Source organism: Helianthus annuus, chromosome 6 (genome assembly GCF_002127325.2).
Source record: "Helianthus annuus cultivar XRQ/B chromosome 6, HanXRQr2.0-SUNRISE, whole genome shotgun sequence".
Classification (NCBI taxonomy): domain Eukaryota; kingdom Viridiplantae; phylum Streptophyta; class Magnoliopsida; order Asterales; family Asteraceae; genus Helianthus; species Helianthus annuus.
The window spans coordinates 25,868,638-25,890,630 of NC_035438.2; the positions used below are offsets into that span (position 1 = coordinate 25,868,638).

General features: G+C 34.3%; 2 protein-coding genes and 1 long non-coding RNA gene across 3 annotated transcripts; 1 reads left to right on the top strand and 2 right to left on the bottom strand.

Moving 5' to 3' along the window:
• Window positions 1-3,008: 3,008 nt before the first annotated feature.
• On the bottom strand, window positions 3,009-3,915 carry LOC110865044. Its single transcript, XR_002550323.2, has 3 exons — window positions 3,766-3,915; window positions 3,577-3,668; window positions 3,009-3,477 (listed from the first exon to the last, which is right to left on the bottom strand). It is a non-coding gene; the product is annotated as an uncharacterized LOC110865044 (long non-coding RNA).
• Window positions 3,916-7,735: 3,820 nt separating this feature from the next.
• LOC110865045 (berberine bridge enzyme-like 8) lies at window positions 7,736-9,403 on the top strand. The gene has a single exon (XM_022114239.2). It carries the CDS (start codon window positions 7,736-7,738, stop codon window positions 9,401-9,403), a length of 1,668 nt encoding a protein of 555 aa, XP_021969931.1.
• An 11,892-nt stretch (window positions 9,404-21,295) lies between these two features.
• Window positions 21,296-21,985, bottom strand: LOC110944549 (transcription factor GTE2). The gene is made up of 2 exons (XM_022186209.1): window positions 21,602-21,985; window positions 21,296-21,559 (listed from the first exon to the last, which is right to left on the bottom strand). Exons 1-2 carry the CDS (start codon window positions 21,983-21,985, stop codon window positions 21,296-21,298), a joined length of 648 nt encoding a protein of 215 aa, XP_022041901.1.
• Window positions 21,986-21,993: the final 8 nt, after the last annotated feature.

Sequence of the window (21,993 nt, forward strand, 5' to 3'; positions counted from 1 at the left end):
GCTTTAACCTGGGAACAGGTTAAACATTTAGCAACATAATTTGCTATATCCTTTTTCATTCCTATCCACCAGAAATTCTTTCTTAAGTCTTGATACATCTTATCACTACCGGGATGCATCGTATACATAGACTTATGGGCTTCTTCTATGTCACACCCCGATAATTTAACCACAAACCGATGGGCCCGGTGGGAAGTATCGTGACGTAGTTGATATCATCATAGTCAATTAAACACAGTTATAGCACAGCGGAGGGCTTGGAAGGCTTATCATCTTCCTGTAACAAACCTAAAATCGATGTCGTTTTGGGTTTTGAGTTTACCGGCGGATAGGTGGGTGGTGTGGCTGTGAGGGAGAGAGATAGGGCTTAGGAGAGAGTGTGGGAGAGAGAGGTGAGGAGAGAGGTGGAGGGGAGGTCGGAAAGATGAGATTTGAGATCGAAAAGTCTTTAATTATATATAAAATTACTGAAATACCCCTATCCTTAGTTGAATGATTTAACCGAGTTAAGAGTCGGTGAGCAAAATAGAAAAAACATTGTAAACTATTGGAGTAAAATGACTATTTTTAAAGGATTGAGGCAAAATCATTAAAACGACCAAACCCTAGGGTGCAAAACGGAAGTTGACTCTAATAATAATTATAATAATGTTGCAACCTTTTTTTAACCACAACTATTTTATTAAAACCATAAAATAGGGTATAGGGGCCAACAGAAAGCTAGAAGTCTCAAATAAAACAAAAACATTACATAATCGTTACTCGAATATTGAAGTCACATCATTTCTCCCCAATCCAGATTCCTATAAGGGGATTTATTCTTTAACCACCGGAAGGACTCTTCTTTAATCCTATCGACGACTTGATCCACCTGAACTTGCATCCTCTCAAAGATCTTCTCGTCTCTCGTTTTCCAAATAATCCAAATAGTCGCGTACGAAATGACATAAATAACTTTCACCATATATTGACCCTTTTAAATGATTAACCCATTGTAGAGCATCCATGACTGACTGTTGTTACTTTGAGCCATGTCCAAATGTTCCACCATACAGTAGCACTAGTAGCACATGAAACAATCAAGTGCACAATAGTCTCTAATCCAAATCCACACAAGCCGCATGTTAAGTCTTCAACCTGTACCCCCCCCCCCCCTTTTTCTCCCGCTTTGTTTTCACCGCGATGCCACCATTTAAAAGCCTCCAAACAAAAAAAAAACAAACTTTTATTGGAACCCACGTATGCCACACGAAACGACCCACACCCAGCCACCATATCTCTAATCGCTGAGAGTGAGATTTTCCCACGCCCAAATGTTATTGACAAACCCAATTTCTCTGGCTCTCTTATCCCTGCATTACTCAAATCATTTTTCATCGACACGAGATACTTCTATATACTAGTGATGTCCTTCTTAACTGAACCCCATCATCAACCAAACAATTCCCGTGTATAGACTTTATAACTCCAGCCCACAAATTAAATTGTTGGGGCTCAAATATCCAGAGCCACTTCATTAAAAGGGTACAACTGAGACTTCTTATCTGATCCAACCTTAAGCCACCTAAACGTTTAGCCGCCACAATCTTATCCCATCCGATCCGACCCACCTAGAGATCATGCCCTTGGATGCCCTTAGAGATCCTTAGGTGAGATGCCCTTCCACAAGGGCATGTGTTTGCCTCGGTTCATGCGATAAGGCGGGCCCAAAGTAAGAAAAAGAAATGTTTTATTTAAATATTGTGTGTAATGAATAGGTGATGAGGTGGAAATTAAGAAGGGTAAAAATATTTGTAGGGTTGGAGATGAAATTTAAGTTTTTAAAGATTTGTAAGGATATTACGTGGCAGATGATGTGGCAACTAAGGACGCCTAAGGGCGCATTTAGCATTGGAGATAGTCTTATTTCTTGAACCCGTCTTTCCTCGAATGAAAAATAATCTTCTAGGAGCTTTAAATAGAGATAAATAGTTTCACGGCTACCAAGGACCGACTTAGCCAGTGTAATTCTCCCTCCCATTGAAAGCATTTTTTCCTTTCACCCCGACAACTTCTTCGTAACTTTATCTACATTAGGCCTCCACGCTTTAACTAGCTTCATATTTTCACGGCCACACAATTACATCGCCTCAACCGTCACCCCATCCACGTCAACTCCCATTAAAGTACTTTCATTTAAATTCACCTTTAATTCGGACACGAGATAGAGAACCCTAAGGGGGAAGGGGTGGTTATCACTTGCAAAAATTCCATCACTCATAACATCCAATCAAGTTTCGTCATGTCATCAATCATTTTTCTATCACTCACAACCTTTTTAGTGGCAATGGTCACTACTACAGAAATAGGCATTTGCTACGGCCAAATCCGTAGCAAACACCCTTTTTGCTACGAATTTGCTACGGATTTGATTCGTAGCTACAAGTCCCGTCGCGAATTTATTCGCTACGAACTTTAGCTACGGAAATTATGTTTGCGACGAATTTAGCTACAAAAAATGTCGTCAGTATTTTAGCCACGAATTTGCTATGAAGAAGGTTGCTACGAAATTTTGCTATGGGTTTTTAGCTACGAAAACTTTTAGCAACGATTGTTTTTAGCTACGAATACGTGTAGCTACGGATGTTTTTAGCTATGGTTATTTTTAGCTACGGAGTAGTTTTGCTACGAATGGGTTGGCTATGATAATTTGCAATGTTTTTGCTACAAAATTTAACTACGAACTTGCTACGAGTTTGCCTACAAATTTTGCTACGAGTTTGACTACATAAATTTTCTACAGTTTGTGCAAATCCATTGAAAAATTTTGTTTCAAATTTTTTATGATTTTTGTTACGAATATCGCTACAGATTTTGAAATGTTTTAGCTACAAATTTGTAAGGTTTTTTTGCTAAGGATTTAACAACTGATATTAAGAAACTTTAAAATTTTATTATTTTTTTCATTATTTTTCGTTCAATCATTATACTCAAATCTTTAATAAATATAAAAAACCAACATGACTTGATATACAAACCAATAAAATTAAAATACCAACTTATTCAAATAACACAATAAAATCCAAACTACACAAAAACCATACACCTAATTTCAACATTAAAGAACATTTTGTGGCGGATTATCTGACAACAATTCTAGTCTCCCTTTCATTTACGTGTATAAACAAACTTTCTTCAATTTTCCGGTCATAGCATATTTCTCTACTTGTTGTCTTCTTCCAGTCCAACTTCAAGGCATCTCAAACTAATAAATTAACATTAACTAGCTTTACATCAAATTACCAAAATCCAGTTACATAAACCAAACAAAACCTAACCCAACAAACCAATCTCCTCTAAGCGCTAGTAAACTTGGTAACAGCCTTAGTACCCTCGGAAACAGCATGTTTGGCCAATTCACCGTAGTGCGACAGTTCTAGAACGATAACGATGAGGCTTCTTCACTCCTCCGGTTGTTGGAGCAGATTTCCTAGCAGCCTAAACAAATCGTCACAAAAAAAAACAATCATAAACGACGAACAGTTTTGTAACAAAATCAAAACGAAAACTGTACAGAACGTTGAAAGAATCAAATACCTTGGTAGCGAGTTGCTTCCTTTGAGCCTTTCCACCGGTGGACTTACAAGCGGTCTACTTCATACGAGCCATTGCGAATCAAAGTAACAAATCTTAATAAATTTCAAAAGAAAAACACAGTCAGAACAAAATCAACCAATTTTGAACTGTTGATGAACGATTAAAGAAGAAAATGCATAATAATCTTACTAGAAAAGGTGAGAATAGATGGATTTGGGAGCTAGGGTTTCAGATTGCGAAAAGGCTAATCAGGTAAATAATGCCTGGTTATATATATACGTGGAAGTTGAGTTCGCAACGGCTTTTGAATGAGAAATAGTGGATCCGTGTGCTTTATTCTGATTGGTGGAGATTAAAATGAAGGGTTTTGATTAGTTGGAAGGAGGTGACTCGGATCGGGAGTTTGTGTTTGTTTTGACTCGGTGGCTTTGTGTTTCTTTTGGGTGTGAAGAACTAATGATAAAAACAAATGGCTAAAATCATAAAAAAAATTAGAATCTGTTAAAATTAAAAGTATAATCAGAAACAAAATCATCTAAACCAACATGAATCCAATTTGCTACTTAGGCTATGTGTTATGGGGGCATGGTTGGAGGCTTGGGTGAGAAAAAAGTGTTGCTATGTAAGCGACATATAAGACCGTGGGGTATGGTGGGGCTTGGGTTGGGGCATTTGTTGTCACGTGGAATGGGAGCCCCCCCACCGCCTAGTTACGTGTCCTTGGGGTATGGCGGGGCGTGGGTTGGGCTTGGGTTGGGTGCACCGCGTGGCAGAATATTCAAAAAAAATACAAAAAATTTATAAAAATCACATAACATTTATAAAAAAACCTACAACTTCATTAAAATTTTAAAAATTACATAATCCTAAAAATTACATAATTTCCTAAAAATTACATAATTTCTAAAAAATTACAAAATAACAACCCTAGAGCGTTAAATAAATTTCAAAAAGTTCGATCTTGTCGAACGCCTTTCGCTCCTTGCCTCGAAACTCTATGTTCGCCACCGCCACCCGGTCCTCGTGGCTTAACTCGCCGCTCGAAACGGCTTCGTAGTAAGCCTTGAAACGGTTGAGCTTGGGCCGTAGCTCGCGCCATTTATGTTGGCACGCGTTGAGGTTGTGGCGGTCGTTACCGACATTATGTCGGTAGGTTGCGAATGCTTCCGGGCAATATTTTGTTTGGCTCGGTGGCCACCCCTTCATAGCGTCAACGACGCTTGTGACAAGAGCCAATTCTTCCTCGTGGGTCCAGGATGCCATGTTCTTCGGCTTGGGGTAGCGGGGGATAGCGATGGTTTGGGATGGACCACACGGTGGGGTTTGGGGTTTTTATAGGGGATGTTGGGGTTGGGGTGATCGGTTGGGGTGACCGCTTGGCCAAGCCAAACGGTTTGAATTTAAAATTCAAACTTTTCATATTGCCCGCTATGACATGGTGTGGTCAGCGAATGGAAGCAAGCTAACTAGGATGTCAAGACCGCCCCACGCCCGGCTTGAAACCCAAGCCCCAAGGGCCACGCCCCAACCCAAACCCACCCGGGGTGGTGGCTTGGGCGTTTTCCCCCAACCCACGCCCAAACCCCCGCCTCATACCCCATAGTCTAAGCACACTTTTTTCTCACTTAGAAATGACCAGAAGGGGTGTAATGGTAAGGGTTTGGTTAGGTGTTGGTTGATGATTAAGTAATCATTATTTACTTGTTATTATTTTTATTATTTGTTATGTTAGTTTATATATTAACAAATGTAATTTAATATTATCGGGTAAATTCCAACCGCTGATCCCGTATTATTCGTATGAGTCGAACTCTAATGAGGCTCGATAATCACCTCTTTAATTCATAATTTTTAAAAATTTGAAGTTCAAGAATATTAAAAGTTTGAGAAGAGAATACTATTTTGAAGTGATTGGGTTTAAATTATATTATGTAAGGTGTTTATAAGTGTTAAAATTAGTTTAATTTTATTTTTTTAATTAATTTACACCAGGTGAGGAACAAAAATATTTCCAAATCTATTTAATGATAAGGCCATGCGGTGTACTCTAACATCTACAGTGTTAACAATGACATGACATGTTAACTAACCTTACAAACCACCCCCTCTTTGTGTTAAAGTGCATTAAATGAGTTATGTGTTAACATGTTAACCCAATGTTAAGAGATTGAATTAATTATTATTTTCTTTTTTAGACAAAAACCCAATGTTAAAGTGCATTAAATGAGTTATGTGTTAACGTGTTAAACCATTTCCTTTGAGTGGGACAAAGTGAAAGGAGGAAAAAAAGTTGATGTGTCACTTAGTCACGGGTAATATATTTAACTAGAGATGAGTTCGGTGTCAACTGGTACTGAAAATCCCAAAAATGGGCATCGGTACCGAAAATACCTGGTATCGTACCGGTATTTGAGTGGTAAAACCGATAAATACCGGTACCGTACCAAACCGGTACCAAAAACGTCAAAATCTGGTACCAAATATATTCGGTACCGGTACCCAACACCATTTGCTCATCCCTATGCTTAATTTGGTACGTATTATTTGTATGAGATAGCTATATTAAATGTATTTATGTTTACATTAGTCCGTGTAAAATTGACCTTTTTTAAGTATTTTTAAGTAATTAATATTTTTGCTTTTGATTTTTCTATAGTATATATTATTAATTATTTTTTAATATTTCTTTTGTCCATTTTTTCTTATGGATTTTTTTACGCGTCCTTTTATTGTTTTTTGAATATTTATTTTGTTAGTTTGCTATGGATTTTGCTACTACTATTATTAATTAATTTTAATTGTTTTTTTTAACGTATTTTGCTATGGATATTTGTAAATTATTTCTGGAATACTTTCTTTTTCTTATTTTGCAATGAATTTTTCTATGGATTTGCTACCGATTTTGCTACCTTAGTTTTTTAGAATTTTTCTAGATTTTGCTACCAATTTCTCTGCCGACTCTATTTACTTACCAATTTTGCTACCATTCTTATTAAACCTCAGTTAATTAGTTTTTAAATATTTATTTTTAAGATTTAGCTATGGACTTTGCTACCAATTTTACTAAGTTTTTTATTAAATTTATTTTCATAATTTTGCTATCGATTTTGCTACAAATTTTATTTTACTTTTTTTAGTTTATTTCTCAATACTTATTTTCATGGTTTTGCTACGGATTTTGCTACCGGTTTTGCTACATTATATGATTTATATTAATTTCATCAATTTTGCTACGAATATGCTATGAGTTTTGCTACGAAATTCATTTGCGACGGAAGTTCGTAGCTAATCCGTAGCTAATTCGTAGCAAAATGAGCTCGTAGCTAATCCGTAGCAAACTCGTAGCAAAATTTGCCACCATTTTTTCCCATAGCAAAAATTCATAGCAAATGCCTCTTTTTGTAGTAGTGGGTCATCACTCACCACCACACCCAACAATTTCCTCCCAACCAACAATTACCCTCACAACATAAAAAGTATCAAGCGTTAAAAAAAATAACGGGCTATACATCATCACGCGTTATAGATGATGGTGGTTGTGGTCTTGTTCAATTCTCCATCCGTGGAACATATTCATCACCTAGAAATTATTCTCCACCCCCACTCTCCTAATAAAGCTCTTCAAGTTAAAAAAAAAAAAAAAAAAAGAGAGATGACACGTCATGGATCATACGATATGACAATTGAGTACTAATATTTTTGGGTTTTTCGTACATATTATAGTTACAACAGTTTTGAAATATATATTTTTGAAGATCAAATAATTTTTTTTTTTAAAGGCAAACTAAATCATCGGATAAGCATCCTGAGATGCCTTCAATCGAGCAAATACATCCCCTCTTTCATAACGGTCAGAGTTGGATGCATACCCGACCCACCAAGCCACCAGTTCCGGGAAAAACCCGCCACCCGAAGGCCCAGTGCGGTAAAACCCGGTTGGGCTCGATTTCGAACTGGCGAAAGTTCATTGCCACCACCAATGTCCTTCAAAGTGATGCTAGTAAGAGTTGAACTTGAGACCTCAAAGAGAGAAACCAAATGACTAACCACTAGACCAACTTTTTAGGACTTTTGAAGATCAAATATAAGTTGCGTCTTTCAGACTGTCTATATATTGCATTTATCCAGCAACCTCAAACATGTATACCTCATTACAAAAATGGCAATCATATCTTCTTTCAACTCCCAAATTTCAGTTTTAACAATACTTCTTGTATTCCTTTCTACCAAATCATCTTCAACTTCCAGTTGCATTACAGATCACTTCATTCAATGTTTAAACAACCGGTCAGACCCTTCTTTTCCGATCGCCGGATTGATTTTCACTCCGGGAAACTCATCTTTTCCCTCCGTCTTGCAAACTTACATCAGAAACCTTCGATTCAATAAATCTACCACACCAAAACCGATTTTAATCATCACTGCCAAGCATGTTTCGCACATTCAGGCAGCTATCATGTGCGGCAAAGAAAGCCGGTTGCTAATGAAAACAAGAAGCGGCGGCCATGATTTAGAAGGTCTTTCCTACGTCACAAACACGAAGGAACCCTTCTTCATTGTCGACATGTTCAATTTTCGGTCGATTAACGTGGACATTGAACAAGAAACCGCATGGGTCCAGGCGGGTGCAATTCTTGGTGAAGTCTACTATCGAATAGCCGAGAAAAGTAACACTCATGGTTTTCCGGCAGGTATATGCCCCACGGTTGGTGTTGGTGGATATATTAGTGGTGGAGGATGGGGCACCATGTTGAGAAAATATGGTCTATCAGTTGATAATGTTGTTGATGCTCAAGTAATTGATGTGAATGGCAAGCTTTTGAATCGGAAGAGTATGGGTGAAGATTTGTTTTGGGCCATCACCGGTGGTGGTGGTGCAAGTTTTGGGGTGGTTCTAGCCTACAAGCTCAAACTGGTTCGTGTTCCTGAAGTCGTGACGGCATTTAGGATCCAAAGAACATCGGAACAAAACCTCAGCACCATCGCCCACCGGTGGACACAAGTTGCTGATAAGCTAGATAACAATCTTTTCCTTCGAATGGTATTGAGTACCATAAACAATACAAACGGTGAAAAGACAATTCGTGGTACGTTTATAACGTTGTACCTAGGAAACTCAATGAATCTTGTTACACTCTTGAACAAAGATTTCCCCGAATTAGGGTTACAAAAGTCGGATTGTATCGAAATGAGTTGGATTGAGTCTGTGATTTATTACATGAACTTCCCCATTGGTACTCCGACCACAGTACTATTAAACCGTACACTGAGATTTAGTAACGGCCCTTCTAAGACCAAATCCGATTACTTAAAAAACCCTATCTCTAAACAAGGTTTTGAATTCATATTCGATAGGATGAAAGAACTTGAAAACGTAATGATGGCTTTCAATCCATATGGTGGAAGAATGAGTGAAATATCCGAATTCGCAAAACCCTTCCCACATCGATCGGGTAACATAGCGAAGATTCATTACCTAACAATCTGGGAAGAGCATGGAATCAAAGCGGAAAATCGATACTTGAATTATACAAGAATGATGTATGATTACATGACTCCATTTGTGTCTAAGAACCCTAGAGAAGCATTTTACAACTACCGGGATTTGGATATTGGTGTAAACAGCCATGGCAGCAATGCTTCTATTGAAGGTATGGTTTATGGACATAAATATTTCAAAGAGACAAATTACAAGAGGCTTGTTAGAGTGAAGGCTAGAGTTGATCCTTGCAATTTCTTTAGGAATGAGCAAAGCATCCTAACTTCCAAAGTATGTCTTCTAAGGATGTCAAGTAAAAATTCAGATAATAATGATATGATTATCTAAATTTTGATTTTGTAATTCTGAAATATATATATTAATAATGATCTTGATTATTATTAAAATCACCATGTTGAGCATTTAATAATTAAGAAGTTAATTTAGTTGGTTTAGTTATAATCACAGTACTCTATAAACTTGTAATAGGGTAAATTACTTTTTTGAGTCCCTGTGTTTTATGATTTTTAACTAGTTGAGTCTAAAAGCAAAAAGTTTAACGACCTGAGAGCATTCACATCCAGCCCCCTAAAATTAGACATACATTCTACTAAAAAACAACTCCTATATCAATATATTTCCACTAAAAACAAATACATTTTTTCTCTCCTTTTCAATTAAATAAATTTTTTATACCTTTATCATTACATTTTTCTCTTTCCTTCACTCACAACCAGTTTTAATATATATTAAAAAATATAGTAGGTGAACAGTGTCCCCCCAAATATACAGATGAACAGTAACATTTTCTCTCTCCTCCACTCACAACCATTTTTTATACTCTTTATATTTTAAAAACACAACCCTCACAATTTAGTTCTTTGGATGTGAATGCTCTGAGTCCCCATAAGCATTTTCTTTAACCATTTGAGTCCAAATTTCTAACCCAGTTAGAATTTTGTTGTTAAATTTTGTTAAATGATCAAATTACCGCTATAAAACACAGGGACTCAAAAAGTAATTTACCTCTTGTAATACTTGTAATATATCATATATATCAAATTCATGCTCTTTCAATTTATATACTTATAGTGTTTATATATTGGCTGGATATGGGTATTAATCGAATCGGTTTTTGTTTTATTTGAAGTGTGTTACTCAAATTTTTATTTTCTAAACTAAATTTAAATTTGAATGAAAAAAAAATTCATCCCTAATTTAATTTAATTCAAATCAAACCGAAAATTGAGAGAGTAATAAATTTCATTGTTGGTCCTGGTTAATGTATTGTTCCTCAATAGCCTATGATAATGAAGGAGGAGCTAAGAGAGTAACAACAGATGCTTTTGATGCAGATTTGTAAGGTACCATGGCTGCACACGCACTCTTTCTCTACGTGGAAAACTCTAAAATATTTGTTGATTTCTGGTGGTCTAAATCGTGAATGGGTGTGGTGGTGGTGTGATTTCGGGTTGGTGGCGAATGGTTGATCTGTGGTGGAAGTTGCTGAAGGGAAGGTGTGGTACGTGGTTTGGTAAAAAAAGTGTTACAGTGGTTGAAAGAGATAAAGAGTTGGTCCCCTTTATTACTCGAATAAGGCTGGCAAGTGACATAATATTTAGCTTGAACACATTTTCTTTTTGTAATATATACAAAAAATAAAAACCTTTAAAAATTTGTATATCACACTTGAAGATACAAAAAGAATAACCATTTTTTCCCGAAAGTGTTCTCTTTTAAGTAATATTTTTTACATATATAACATTCACAATACTAAAACGTATTTTAGTACTTAATTTTAAATACCATAATTAAACTCGTACGTTGCCACAAGGACGTGAGAGAAATTAAATTGATATCACTCAATTAGATAAATGTACCGACACCGATTAGTTTTAATAATATTTAAATTCAATCGGTATCGCTACATTATATAAATGTACTAACAATATGTCACAGAATAGTAATCAAGTTTCAAAAGTGTTCTAATTAGGTCACTCGTATTGTTTTTGTCCCCATTAGATAACTTAACATTCAAATCGAGTCATGTCCTTTTTTCTGTGTGTCAAGAAAAAAATGAAGAATAAGATGTTGGGGTCGGATTATTTTAATATATGAAATTATATTTATTAAAAATAAAAACACTTTAATTACATTAAAAATTAAAAAAACAAGTTACAATTCACGTCATCACTCAAAGTTAGCATTAAATAAAAGGGAAAAAAGAAACAAAAATTCACATCACCATGGTTACTTATGAAATGGATGAAAAAACCCTTAATTTTAATGAAAAATGAATGCTGAGTGACCTGATTGGAACACTTTTGAAACTTCAGTGACCTAATTGGAACACTTTTAAAACTTGGTTACTATTCTAAAAAGTTACCCCTACTTTTAATTATATTTGAATTTACTAATAAGAAAATTAATCCTAGACTACTAGCACCTTATTTTATAATTTATAAATTTATATACACAAAAATAATACATGATATTATCTTACAAGATACTTTAGTAGGTGTGGAAATGCTGGACTTTAGAGTGCCAACTTTTTTCAAGTATGAAGTGTTTAGTGAGTTCTACGAGCACCTCTGAGAGCGATCATAAAATTGACCAAAATTTTTTTATGTATGTTTTGCATTTTTTTGTTTGTAATTAGCTTTTACATATTGTGTCTTTACAAATCGTTTGTTATCTTACTATATGTTTTCACCCGTCACGTGCCGCCGCAACGCACGGCGGGCAAATTACTAGTTACAACTAATCCCAAATTTCGTAAACTCTTTTTTATAATATTATTTGTTTAATTTATCAAACTTCACAACTAAAACATTTTTTTTTCAAACAACACACTTCACAAAAGTATTTAAAGAGTGTACAAAGAATAAACTATTATTCTATACGTGTTAGATGTTTTCTATAGATTTGTTGATTTTTTTTTCCATATTATAGTTTTCTACAAATAAAAATAACTTCGCAAAGTGCTTAGGGTTTTCTTATAAAACTGTATTTGTTTTTGTTAATTTATTTGACACAAAAGTCGCTAAAGAGTTTACAAAAAAGTGAAACTGTTATTCTATCTGATTACGTGTTAGATGCTTTCTTTGAATTTGTTGATTTTTTTCCATAATATGGTTTTCTACAAATAAAAGTAACTTCTCAAAGTGCTTTAGGGTTTTCTTCGAAAACTCCATTTGTTTTTGTTAATTTATGTGACACAAAAGTCGCTAAAGAGTTGACAAAAAGGTTAACAATTATTCTATGAGATTACGTGTTAGATGATTTCTTTAAATTTGTTGGTTTTTTCCAAAATATGGTTTTCTAAAAATAAAAGTAACTTCCCAAAGTGCTTTAGGGTTTTCTTCTAAAACTCCATTTGTTTTTGTTAATTTATGTGACACAAAAGTCGAAAAAGAGTTTACAATACGTGTTTGATGCTTTCTATAAATTTGTTGATTTTTTCAATATTATGGATTTCTACAAATAAAAGTAACTTCGTAAAGTGCTTTAGGGTTTTCTTATAAAACTACATTTGTTTTTGTTAATTTATGTGACCAAAAAGTCGCTAAAGAGTTTACAAAAAAGTTAAACTATTATTCTATGTGATTACGTGTTATATGCTTTCTATAAATTTTTTGATTTTTTCCGTATTATGGTTATATACAAATATCTATAAATTTGTTAATTTTTTCCGTATTATGGTTATATACAAATAAAAGTAAATTCGCAAAGTGCTTTAGGGTTTTCTTGTAAAACTGCATTTGTTTTTGTTAATTTTTGCGATAAGTAGTAATCCCGATTTATGGTGGCGCACTCCCCGCACAAGCAGCACCCGACGAAGGGGGACCGTTAAAGCTAGAGACCCAACAACTTCCTATTGGATTTGTTCTAGAAAATGTAGAAAAAGTAACTAATACAATAAAATATAATAGGGAAAGCTCACTTGCCTTTCCTAGCATCCATCAATTTTTACTTGTTACATTACACATTTCATTTACTACTCTAAACTATTTAATTTTGTGGCACCACTATCCTAAACTACCTATATATATATATATATATATATATATATATATATATATATATATATATATATATATATATATATATGTAGGGTTAGGTTCATTTGTGAACCTCCCCTTTTTTTTGAACAAAATGAACAAATCCTAACCCTTAATTAGTTTTTAGTTTTTAAGGGTAAGATTGTCATTACCCATACAAATTTTATTTTCTTTAATTATAAACTAATTTTAAATAATATTCATCAAAATCAATCAGTTACCATGTTAGGTAACCGATTTCCTATTTTGTTGTGATTTCAATATATGATCCTATTTAACAAAATTCGAATAAAATACTCAAAGAAAAAAAATATAGATTGACAGTTTCTTATTTCCTTCAACCGCCTGGACAAACATCAACCTACTTCAATTGCTTCAGTTCTTCATTTTGTTTTTTTTTCCTGATCATCTAGACGTTCTTTGAAGAAATGCCCCAGAAGAGGAATTCGTAAGGATAACAACAACCACATAAAGCTTGCATAGATAATATATATGCTTTTTTGACTTCTCTTTTTAATTTTGTGAGGTTTAGATCGGTGTTTACCTTTTGATTTTTCATTTTTTAGTTATAGTCATATATCCAAAATTGAGAAGATTTGTAAGGAGTTTAAAAATTATCCTTAAACTCATGTTTGGTATTTTGGGTTTTAAAAGTTAGGTGGTTACTCTTTTGTTGAATCTCTTTCACTTCAACATCTATTTCTCTCATGTTTAATGATGGAGTATATAAAAAATCTTAGATTATATGTAATAGTGTGTCTTTTCCTTAAATTTTTTTCATCTTATGTTCAATACATTCGATTCATAGTGTTGTTATTCATATATATATATATATATATATAAAATTTACATGTGTACGTATTTGTGTAAAACGGATATACGTATGTGTATAAAACAGTTTGGTTGAATTGTAATAATGTATAAAACATACACAAAAATAAATGGTTTATACACATATGTACTTGTGTGGAATACTCAAAGTACACATACGTATTACTCGAATTACATATGTACGCATGTGTATAAAAATAGATATACATATGTGTATAATAGTTTGGCTGCACAGTGTATATTTTAAAATTAACAAATTTGTTAATTGGTGAGAGAAATGAAGATAGAGAATGTAATTAAATATTTAATTGGAAAGAGAATTAGTTAACAATTTACCCTTATGCCCTTTTCATTTATTTTCTACACATAAATAATTAGAAAACTACCATTATTATAAATCTCAAGATCTTCAAAATCAATGGACAAGATTTGTTCATTTTGTTCACAAAAACATTATGGTTCACTCTTGAACCCTACCCTACATATATATAGGGGAAGGTTCAAATGAAAACCACTAGTTAGTGCGAAAACTCGAAAACTAAATAAAAAAAGCCTAAAAAACATACCAATTTTTTTTTTTTTTTTTGCATACCAATTTTCGCTATTTTAGATATATAAAAAAACTTTAAAAAAAAATTGTTGTGCATATGTGTATGTGTACTACACATATGAATTATTACACATGTGCAGTACAAAAAAAATTGAAAAAAGTTTTTTTTAATTTACAAAAACTAGCGATTTTTAATAAAATTAAAAAATAAAACAAATTTTGTGTGTTTTTTAGAATTTTTTTAGTTAGTTTTCGAGTTTTCACGTTAAAAGTGGTCTTCAGTTGAACCATCCCTTAATATATATATATATATATATATATATATATATTAGGGTGGGAGTTTGCTACAAAGTCTATTTTTCCTACAAAGTGTAAAAAGTCATAAAACACCATAATGTCAACCATAAAACACACTCAAAACCCAAAAGTAACAAAGTGACGATTACTAAAACGCCATATTTGTGTGTTTTATGTTGTGTTTTAGATGCTAAGGCTTTGATTATCGAATGACTAACATTAGTGTGTTTTATGTTGATTATCATGTTGTGTTTTATATTCATATTTCTATGATGGTGTCGTTGAAATTTTTATGGATTGTTAGGGTTTTGCTATTGTGTTTTAGCGGTCTTCACTTTATGTTTTGTGGGTTTTAAGTGTGTTTTATGGTTGAAATTGTGGTGTTTTATGACATTGTAAACTTTGTAGGAAAAATTGACTTTGTAGCCGAACCTCACCATATATATATATAGGGGGCTGCTAGAATGAAAACCACCCCGAGTTGTAAGAACCGCGAGAACCACACCATCCGGGTCGCCGTTTACCATGATTTTTTTTACACCTAGATGTGTATATTATAAACACATCCGTAAAAAAAAAATTTAAACGCCCCCCCCCTCCCTGAGGGGGTAGTTTTTTACACCACAAGTTTGGTGTTTTTATTATTTTTTTTTCACCAAACTTGTGGTGTAAAAAACTACCCCCTCGGGGGGGGGGGGTTAATTTTTTTTACGGATGTGTTTATAATATACACATCTAGTTGTAAAAAAAATCATGGTAAACGGCGACCCGGATGGTGTGGTTCTCGCGGTTCTTACAACTCGAGGTGGTTTTCATTCTAGCGGCTCCCTATATATATATATATATATATATATATATATATATATATATATATATATATATATATATATATATATATAGAGAGAGAGAGAGAGAGAGTTAGGATCCTGTAAAAAAAGCCTAAAGTGTGAGAATGGTAAGAAAGAATCTCAGCCATTAGATCTTTTGATCTAATGGTTGAAATCAATAGGGACCAAAATGTAAAATATTTTTATTAATTTTGATTGAATTGAAATATCTAGGGGCAATTGTGTCTTTTTATCTTCATTTTGTAAATCAAAATCCCTACAATTTCGTTCTCTCTCTATTATACGTTCCTAATTTCTCTCTTTCTCTCTCTTTCTTCTTCCATATTCAGAACAACTCCAATCGGAAGATCCAACAGCACAACTCCAATCGGAAGATCAAACATCAATTGGAAGCGGACCGACACTGGTGGTCGACGACGGCGGTGGCGGACCGGCAGTGGTTGGGTTCGACGACGGCGGGTGGTTGGGTTCGACAACGGCGGCGGTTGGGAACCATGAGATTTTACTGTCGGGTGGTTGTGTTCGACGACGGCGGTGGCGGACCGGCAGTGGTGGTGCCGGCAGCGGAGAAGAAGATGATACAGAGATGTACGGATTATTGAATGATGTTATTTTTCTTTTCATTAATGGTGTTATTTTCCTTTCTTAATGGTGTTTTTTTCTTTTCTAAATGGTGTTATTTTTCTTTTCTTAATGGTGTTTTTTTCTTTTCTGAATGGTGTTTTTTTTTTCTTTTTCTGAATGGTGTTATATTTCTTTTACTGAATGGTGTTATATTCTTGTACTGAATGGTGTTTATTTTATTTACTGCTGAATGGTGTTTTTTTTTGTGCTGAATGGTGTTACTTTTATGCTGAATGATGTTATTTTTTGTGTGAATGGTGTTTTTTTTGTGCTGAATGGTGTTATATTTCGTGCTGAATAATGTTATTTTTGTGTGAATGGTGTTTTTTTTGTGCTGAATGGTGTTATGTTTGTGCTGAATGATGTTATTTTTGTGTGAATGGTGTTTTTTTGTGCTAAATGGTGTTATTTTTGTGCTAAATGGTGTTATATTTTCTGACTGGTGTTATATTTGTGGACGGTTATATGTCCTTAAATCAAGGATTTTCTCTCTCCAAATACTGAAATCAATGATTACCATATTTGAATTTGTTAATGCATTTACAATTATACCCTTTTCAATTAATTTAGATCTAATGGTTGAGATTCTTTCTTACCTTTCTCACACTTTTGGTCTTTTTTACAATAACTTCACCCTATATATATATATAGGGTAGGGTTCATGCGAGAACCATCTTTATTGCGAGAACCGCGAGAACCAATGTGAACATGGGGCAATTTTGTAAATATCCAAACAATTATTAAAACACGCACCTGATGTCGGACTTCAATCATATATTCAATTATAATCAATATAGCCTTTCACGTCCAAACTACCCACAGGCTCTACGTATTCTCTCAATCTCTCCACTCCATCTATCTGCATTTCATTCTGATTACATACGAATCTCTCAACATTTCACCATCACCAGTTCGTCGATTACAATCGATTCACCGTATCGAAGCATTTGGATTGACATTCTATCGGAGATTTGAGATTTTACAAGCATATATTTCAGATTTTGTCATACAATCGAGGTTAGTTCCCAAAATTTTGAACAAAATTAGTCGTATAAACTTTGTTACGAACATAATCACAGATCGTACTTGTTTTCTTACATTCATAATTAGGGCAACGTGATTGTAAACACTGTGGATTTATAATCCGTTCGCAATTAGGGCTAATTAGGGCAACGTGATTGTAAACACTGTGGATTTATAATCCGTTCGCAATTAGGGCTAATTAGGGCAACGTGATTACAATAATAGTCAATATGACAGTATATTAAGGGATAACCATCGGAATCGCAATACAATCGCCGGAATATGTGGTGTATCATTGATAATGTGCATTGTAACATAGATATTGTGCAATGTAACATATATACTTTGTGCATTATAACATTTATATTGTCATCTAAATCGAGCATGTTTGCAAGTTTATACAAATCATTTGTGCTTTTTTTTATATGATATATATTACATCGTTTGCATATTGTTGATACGGAATTCGTGTTGTATTGTGTGATATATTGGTATGCACATGTGCATATGTTGACATCATAAGTTTATCACAGAATATGTTATTAAGGAAATGTTTGGTATTATATATGCACATGTGCATAAATTGTAATAATAAGTCAATATGCACATGTGCATAGTTTGCAATAACATGTGAATAATGTATTTTAGTTTTATTTTGATGTAACGTATGGTTATGCACATATGCATTTCATGTTAAATTATGTTAATAAGATGTTGTTGTGTGATATATGCATATATACATATATGCACATGTGCATAGATTTACAAAATATGTTATTATGCACAGGCGCATAATTTGTGATATTATGTTATTGATATATTTAACAGCTATTAAGGTATTTAACATTTTTGAACATGTTAATTGTAGATCATCAATTGAAAAAAAAATCGGAATTTTTTTTTTTTTTTGAAGAAAGTCACATATGTATTAAAATTAAGAGATGAAGGATCGTCAAAAATGCTAGACGCAGACACGGACGCAGACGCAGGCGCAACGAAAGAGAATACGAATAATAAACAAAAAGATTATATTATGTTGATTATTTATAATTCTTATTTTGATTGATCAGTAATTAAATATGTTTTTATGCACATGTGCTTCATTGTATTAATGTTTTTTTGCTGATAGTATACTGTGTATAAACATGTTAAGTTTATAAATGAAGATGTGAAAAAAGCGAGGAAGGATGTGCACAAGGACATTAATAGGAGGATTAGCAAGCGGAAACAAGAGGAAACAACAAATGAAGGTTTTGTTGAAGTTCGCACGACAAATAATAGAAGGTTATCAACATTAAAAGCCAATAGTGACAAGGAGGTCAATAAGGCAGATAACACTGTTGTTGATGGTATGTGTTATTTATTTTTTTTTTAAAATAAACTTTAAGATGCACATGTGCATTAGTATGTAAGAACATCTCATAACATGTGTTATTGCATTTGCACATGTGCATTTAATGTGTGGATAAACATGTTCAATGAAAGAAGGGATATCATCAAAAAGAGTTAAGAAACTAGCAAAAAGATCAACATCACAAATAGTTGAAACAATCGCATAAAAGACAGAGAGTAAAGAAATTGTTAGAGGGACAGCATGTAAAAAAAATTGTTAGAGCTGTCAACTGGAGATATATACGGACATGTTTGTTGCCACATCAAATGTTGATGGAGTTGGACGTAATGTCTAAAAAACAGAAGGTTGTAGTTAAAAAATGGGGTTTGATAGTATTTTGAATTTTAAAACGGACAGCTTACCATCAAATTTGTCATATTTTGTGGTGGATAAGTTTAGAGGGAAAGAGATGGTCATTAAATTGGATGTTGGTAACATAAAGGTGGACGAGGATGTAATTAGTCGGTTGTTGGGGTTAAAGAACAGTGGGGTTGTTTTGAACTGTCAACGGAAAGAGAAAATGAAAGGAAAAAAAAGGACGAAACAAAGAAAGACCAAAAATGTGCATAGTTATGTACATCTGCAAACTTTGACAGAATGGGTTATTAAGGTCATTCATGCTGATGTACATGTGCATAATTATGCAACATGCACATGTGCATAATTTCCAGAATATGTTAATAAGGTCGTTTATGTTGATGCACAAGTGCATAATGTATATAGTGATAATAAACTTAAAGTTAATGCACATATTCATTGATAATTTATGTTTATCGATCCTACTTTTTATTTTATTTTATTTTATTTTGTTTATTATTGTAGATCAACAATGGAAAAAAATTGAAGAAAGCATCTTTTTTGAAACCAAGGGATGAAAGGTCAATTAAAATGCCGGATGGAATGGAATATGATTACACGACAGTTAAACAAAAAGGTAAAAAGGTTGATTAATGTTTGATGATCCAGATGGGAGTTTATGCACATGTGCATCCCTTTATTAAATTCATGTTAAATGATATCACTTATGTAAACACATTTAATATATCGTGCAGGTGTGCGCAGGTGCGCAAGAAGAAACAAACACAAAAAAAGGCGAGCAATTAAGCGAACTCGTGATGAAACCCCCCAAAAAAGGAGGTTACGTGTTGAAACGTAAAGAAGGGAGGTGACGGAGTGCGTGCGGTAAAGAACAAGAAGTTGGCAAGATCAACGGTAATGGCGACGGTTGATACTGATGACCATATGGTTGTATTCAGATTCAACATAGGGTATCCAATATAGCATGCCATTAGGTGTAGAATGTACAATATTTGTAATTGTTCCTGTAGTGTAGAATGTACAACACTTGTAATTGTTTGTAATTGTTCATTTGTAATTGTTCATGTATACATAAAAAGTAAAACATATAACATTCTAATTAATAAGGTATATGGCGTGTGTACGCACGTGTTCAACATTTATTCGGTGATGATTACGGGGCGTTGGTAATGTGATGCACATGTGCATAACGTTATGTACTGATGGTTAACAGTTTATTTGTGATGATCATGGATTGTTATCAATATAATGCACATGTGCATGATTATGTAATATATGAAAATAAAAGTAATGAATGTAAGAAATAACAGTTATTGTTTAATGTTTATTAGTGATGATTATTGGGTGTTAATAATGTGATGCACATGTGCATAATTATGTACTGTTGGTTAACAGTTTATTTTTTTGATGATTACATATGGTTGTCAACATAAGGCACATGTGCAGGATTACATGATGTATGAAAATATAAGTAACTTATGTAATAAACCAATTGTTTGTTTAATGTTTAATGATAAAAAAGAAAAGGGTTGATAATTAAACATGGATTATGGTGTAAAATTACAAATTAAAGCCTTGAAAAGAAACTTGGAAATCTTAGCTGAAAAAAAAAACAGAAAAAAAAAACGATAGAAAGCAAATTAAAGCAATAGGGGATCATGTATCCATAGATTCATAACATCATTTCTTTCTACAACTCCTCTTTTTATTCTTCATGCCCTTCCCTTTTTTTTTGTATTTTACTTCCTGAGTGTTACAACCTGCACTTTGATTTTCGACCACAACTAGATCGTCACCCGTTAGAGCTGCTGCTTGCATTCTCATTTCCATGGCCTGCAGCTTGACCCTGTCGACCACCATCATCTTTCTTAATCTCCACATGTGGGAAGCTGTTCTCCAGCGTCTCATCACCAATATCGACATCTTCTTCCCCTGCTTCCTTCTTGTTTTTCTTAATCCCCTCAACCTGAATTCAACACAACCATTCAAATAAAACAACAAGCAATTCTTCCAGTTTTCCAACAATTGAAAAGCTTACATCATCAATGTCGACCGTTGCGTTGTTTACTAAAAGTGCTTGCCTTTTCGTCTTGCTCACTAGTTTCTTACAGTTGGTGACAAACCGATCGAGCTCCCAGAGCGTTTCTGTGTCCAAAGCCTCTATGTCAAGCTCTATTTCATCACCCACTTGCGCCAACTGATCGTTCCTCTTACGTTCCTCTTACGTACGATCTGCAACAACTGTGGCATCTTCTCTGGTGGCATACTTTGCAGCCATAACCCCAATTTCTGTTTCTATTCCATGTTCATGTCCCTCTTGTTCGGATCCTTGGCTCTAGGCTTGGGCAACTTCGGCACAGTTCCTTGTGTCGCAGTTGATGACGGTTTGATCTGTTCTGGTTCTGGTTCTGGTTTCGCAACCTGCATTGGCGATGGCGTCCGCATAGGCGGCTGAACAACAGGTGGGACGATCGGTGTAGATGTAGTCGAGTGATTTTTCTTGTTTAAAACAGGAGCAACCGGGTCACTAAATTTTGGCTTCTTGGATCTCTCAGGCGTCTGTATATCGTCCCACGAACTTCAATCGAATTCATATACAACAGAAAACTCATTCACACGCTGATCAGTAGGCAATTTCGCCTGAATCGGTCTAAAAAGCATCTCAAAATAGGATAGCAGCTGATGAGCCATTCCATGAACCTCATCCGTCTTGGGGTTATAAAGCATCGCATTCTCAAACACCAACCGAACATCGGAGGCAAAATCAAGTGGACTAGAATACATATTCTTGGACAAATTCAACTTAACCAAACCCAAGTCCAGTAGTATAGGTTTATCTGTAAAAGTCGACGTATTTTCCGAGTGCCAACCCCACCCATATTGACCCGTCTTCATTTTGGTGTCCCTCAGCAGTGCCAAAAGCTGCATAAACTCCACCCATGCCTCCCCGGTTGTCGACTTGTTCTTCCATTTGCAATCCCACATAGTCAACT

Coding starts and splice junctions, on each gene's coding strand:
- LOC110944549 (XM_022186209.1), bottom strand. CDS start 21,985: ATGTGGGATTGCAAATGGAAGAACAAGTCGACAACCGGGGAGGCATGG. Junction 21,560..21,601: donor AGCGTGTGAATGAGTTTTCT/GTTGTATATGAA, acceptor GACGATATACAG/ACGCCTGAGAGATCCAAGAA.
- LOC110865045 (XM_022114239.2), top strand. CDS start 7,736: ATGGCAATCATATCTTCTTTCAACTCCCAAATTTCAGTTTTAACAATA.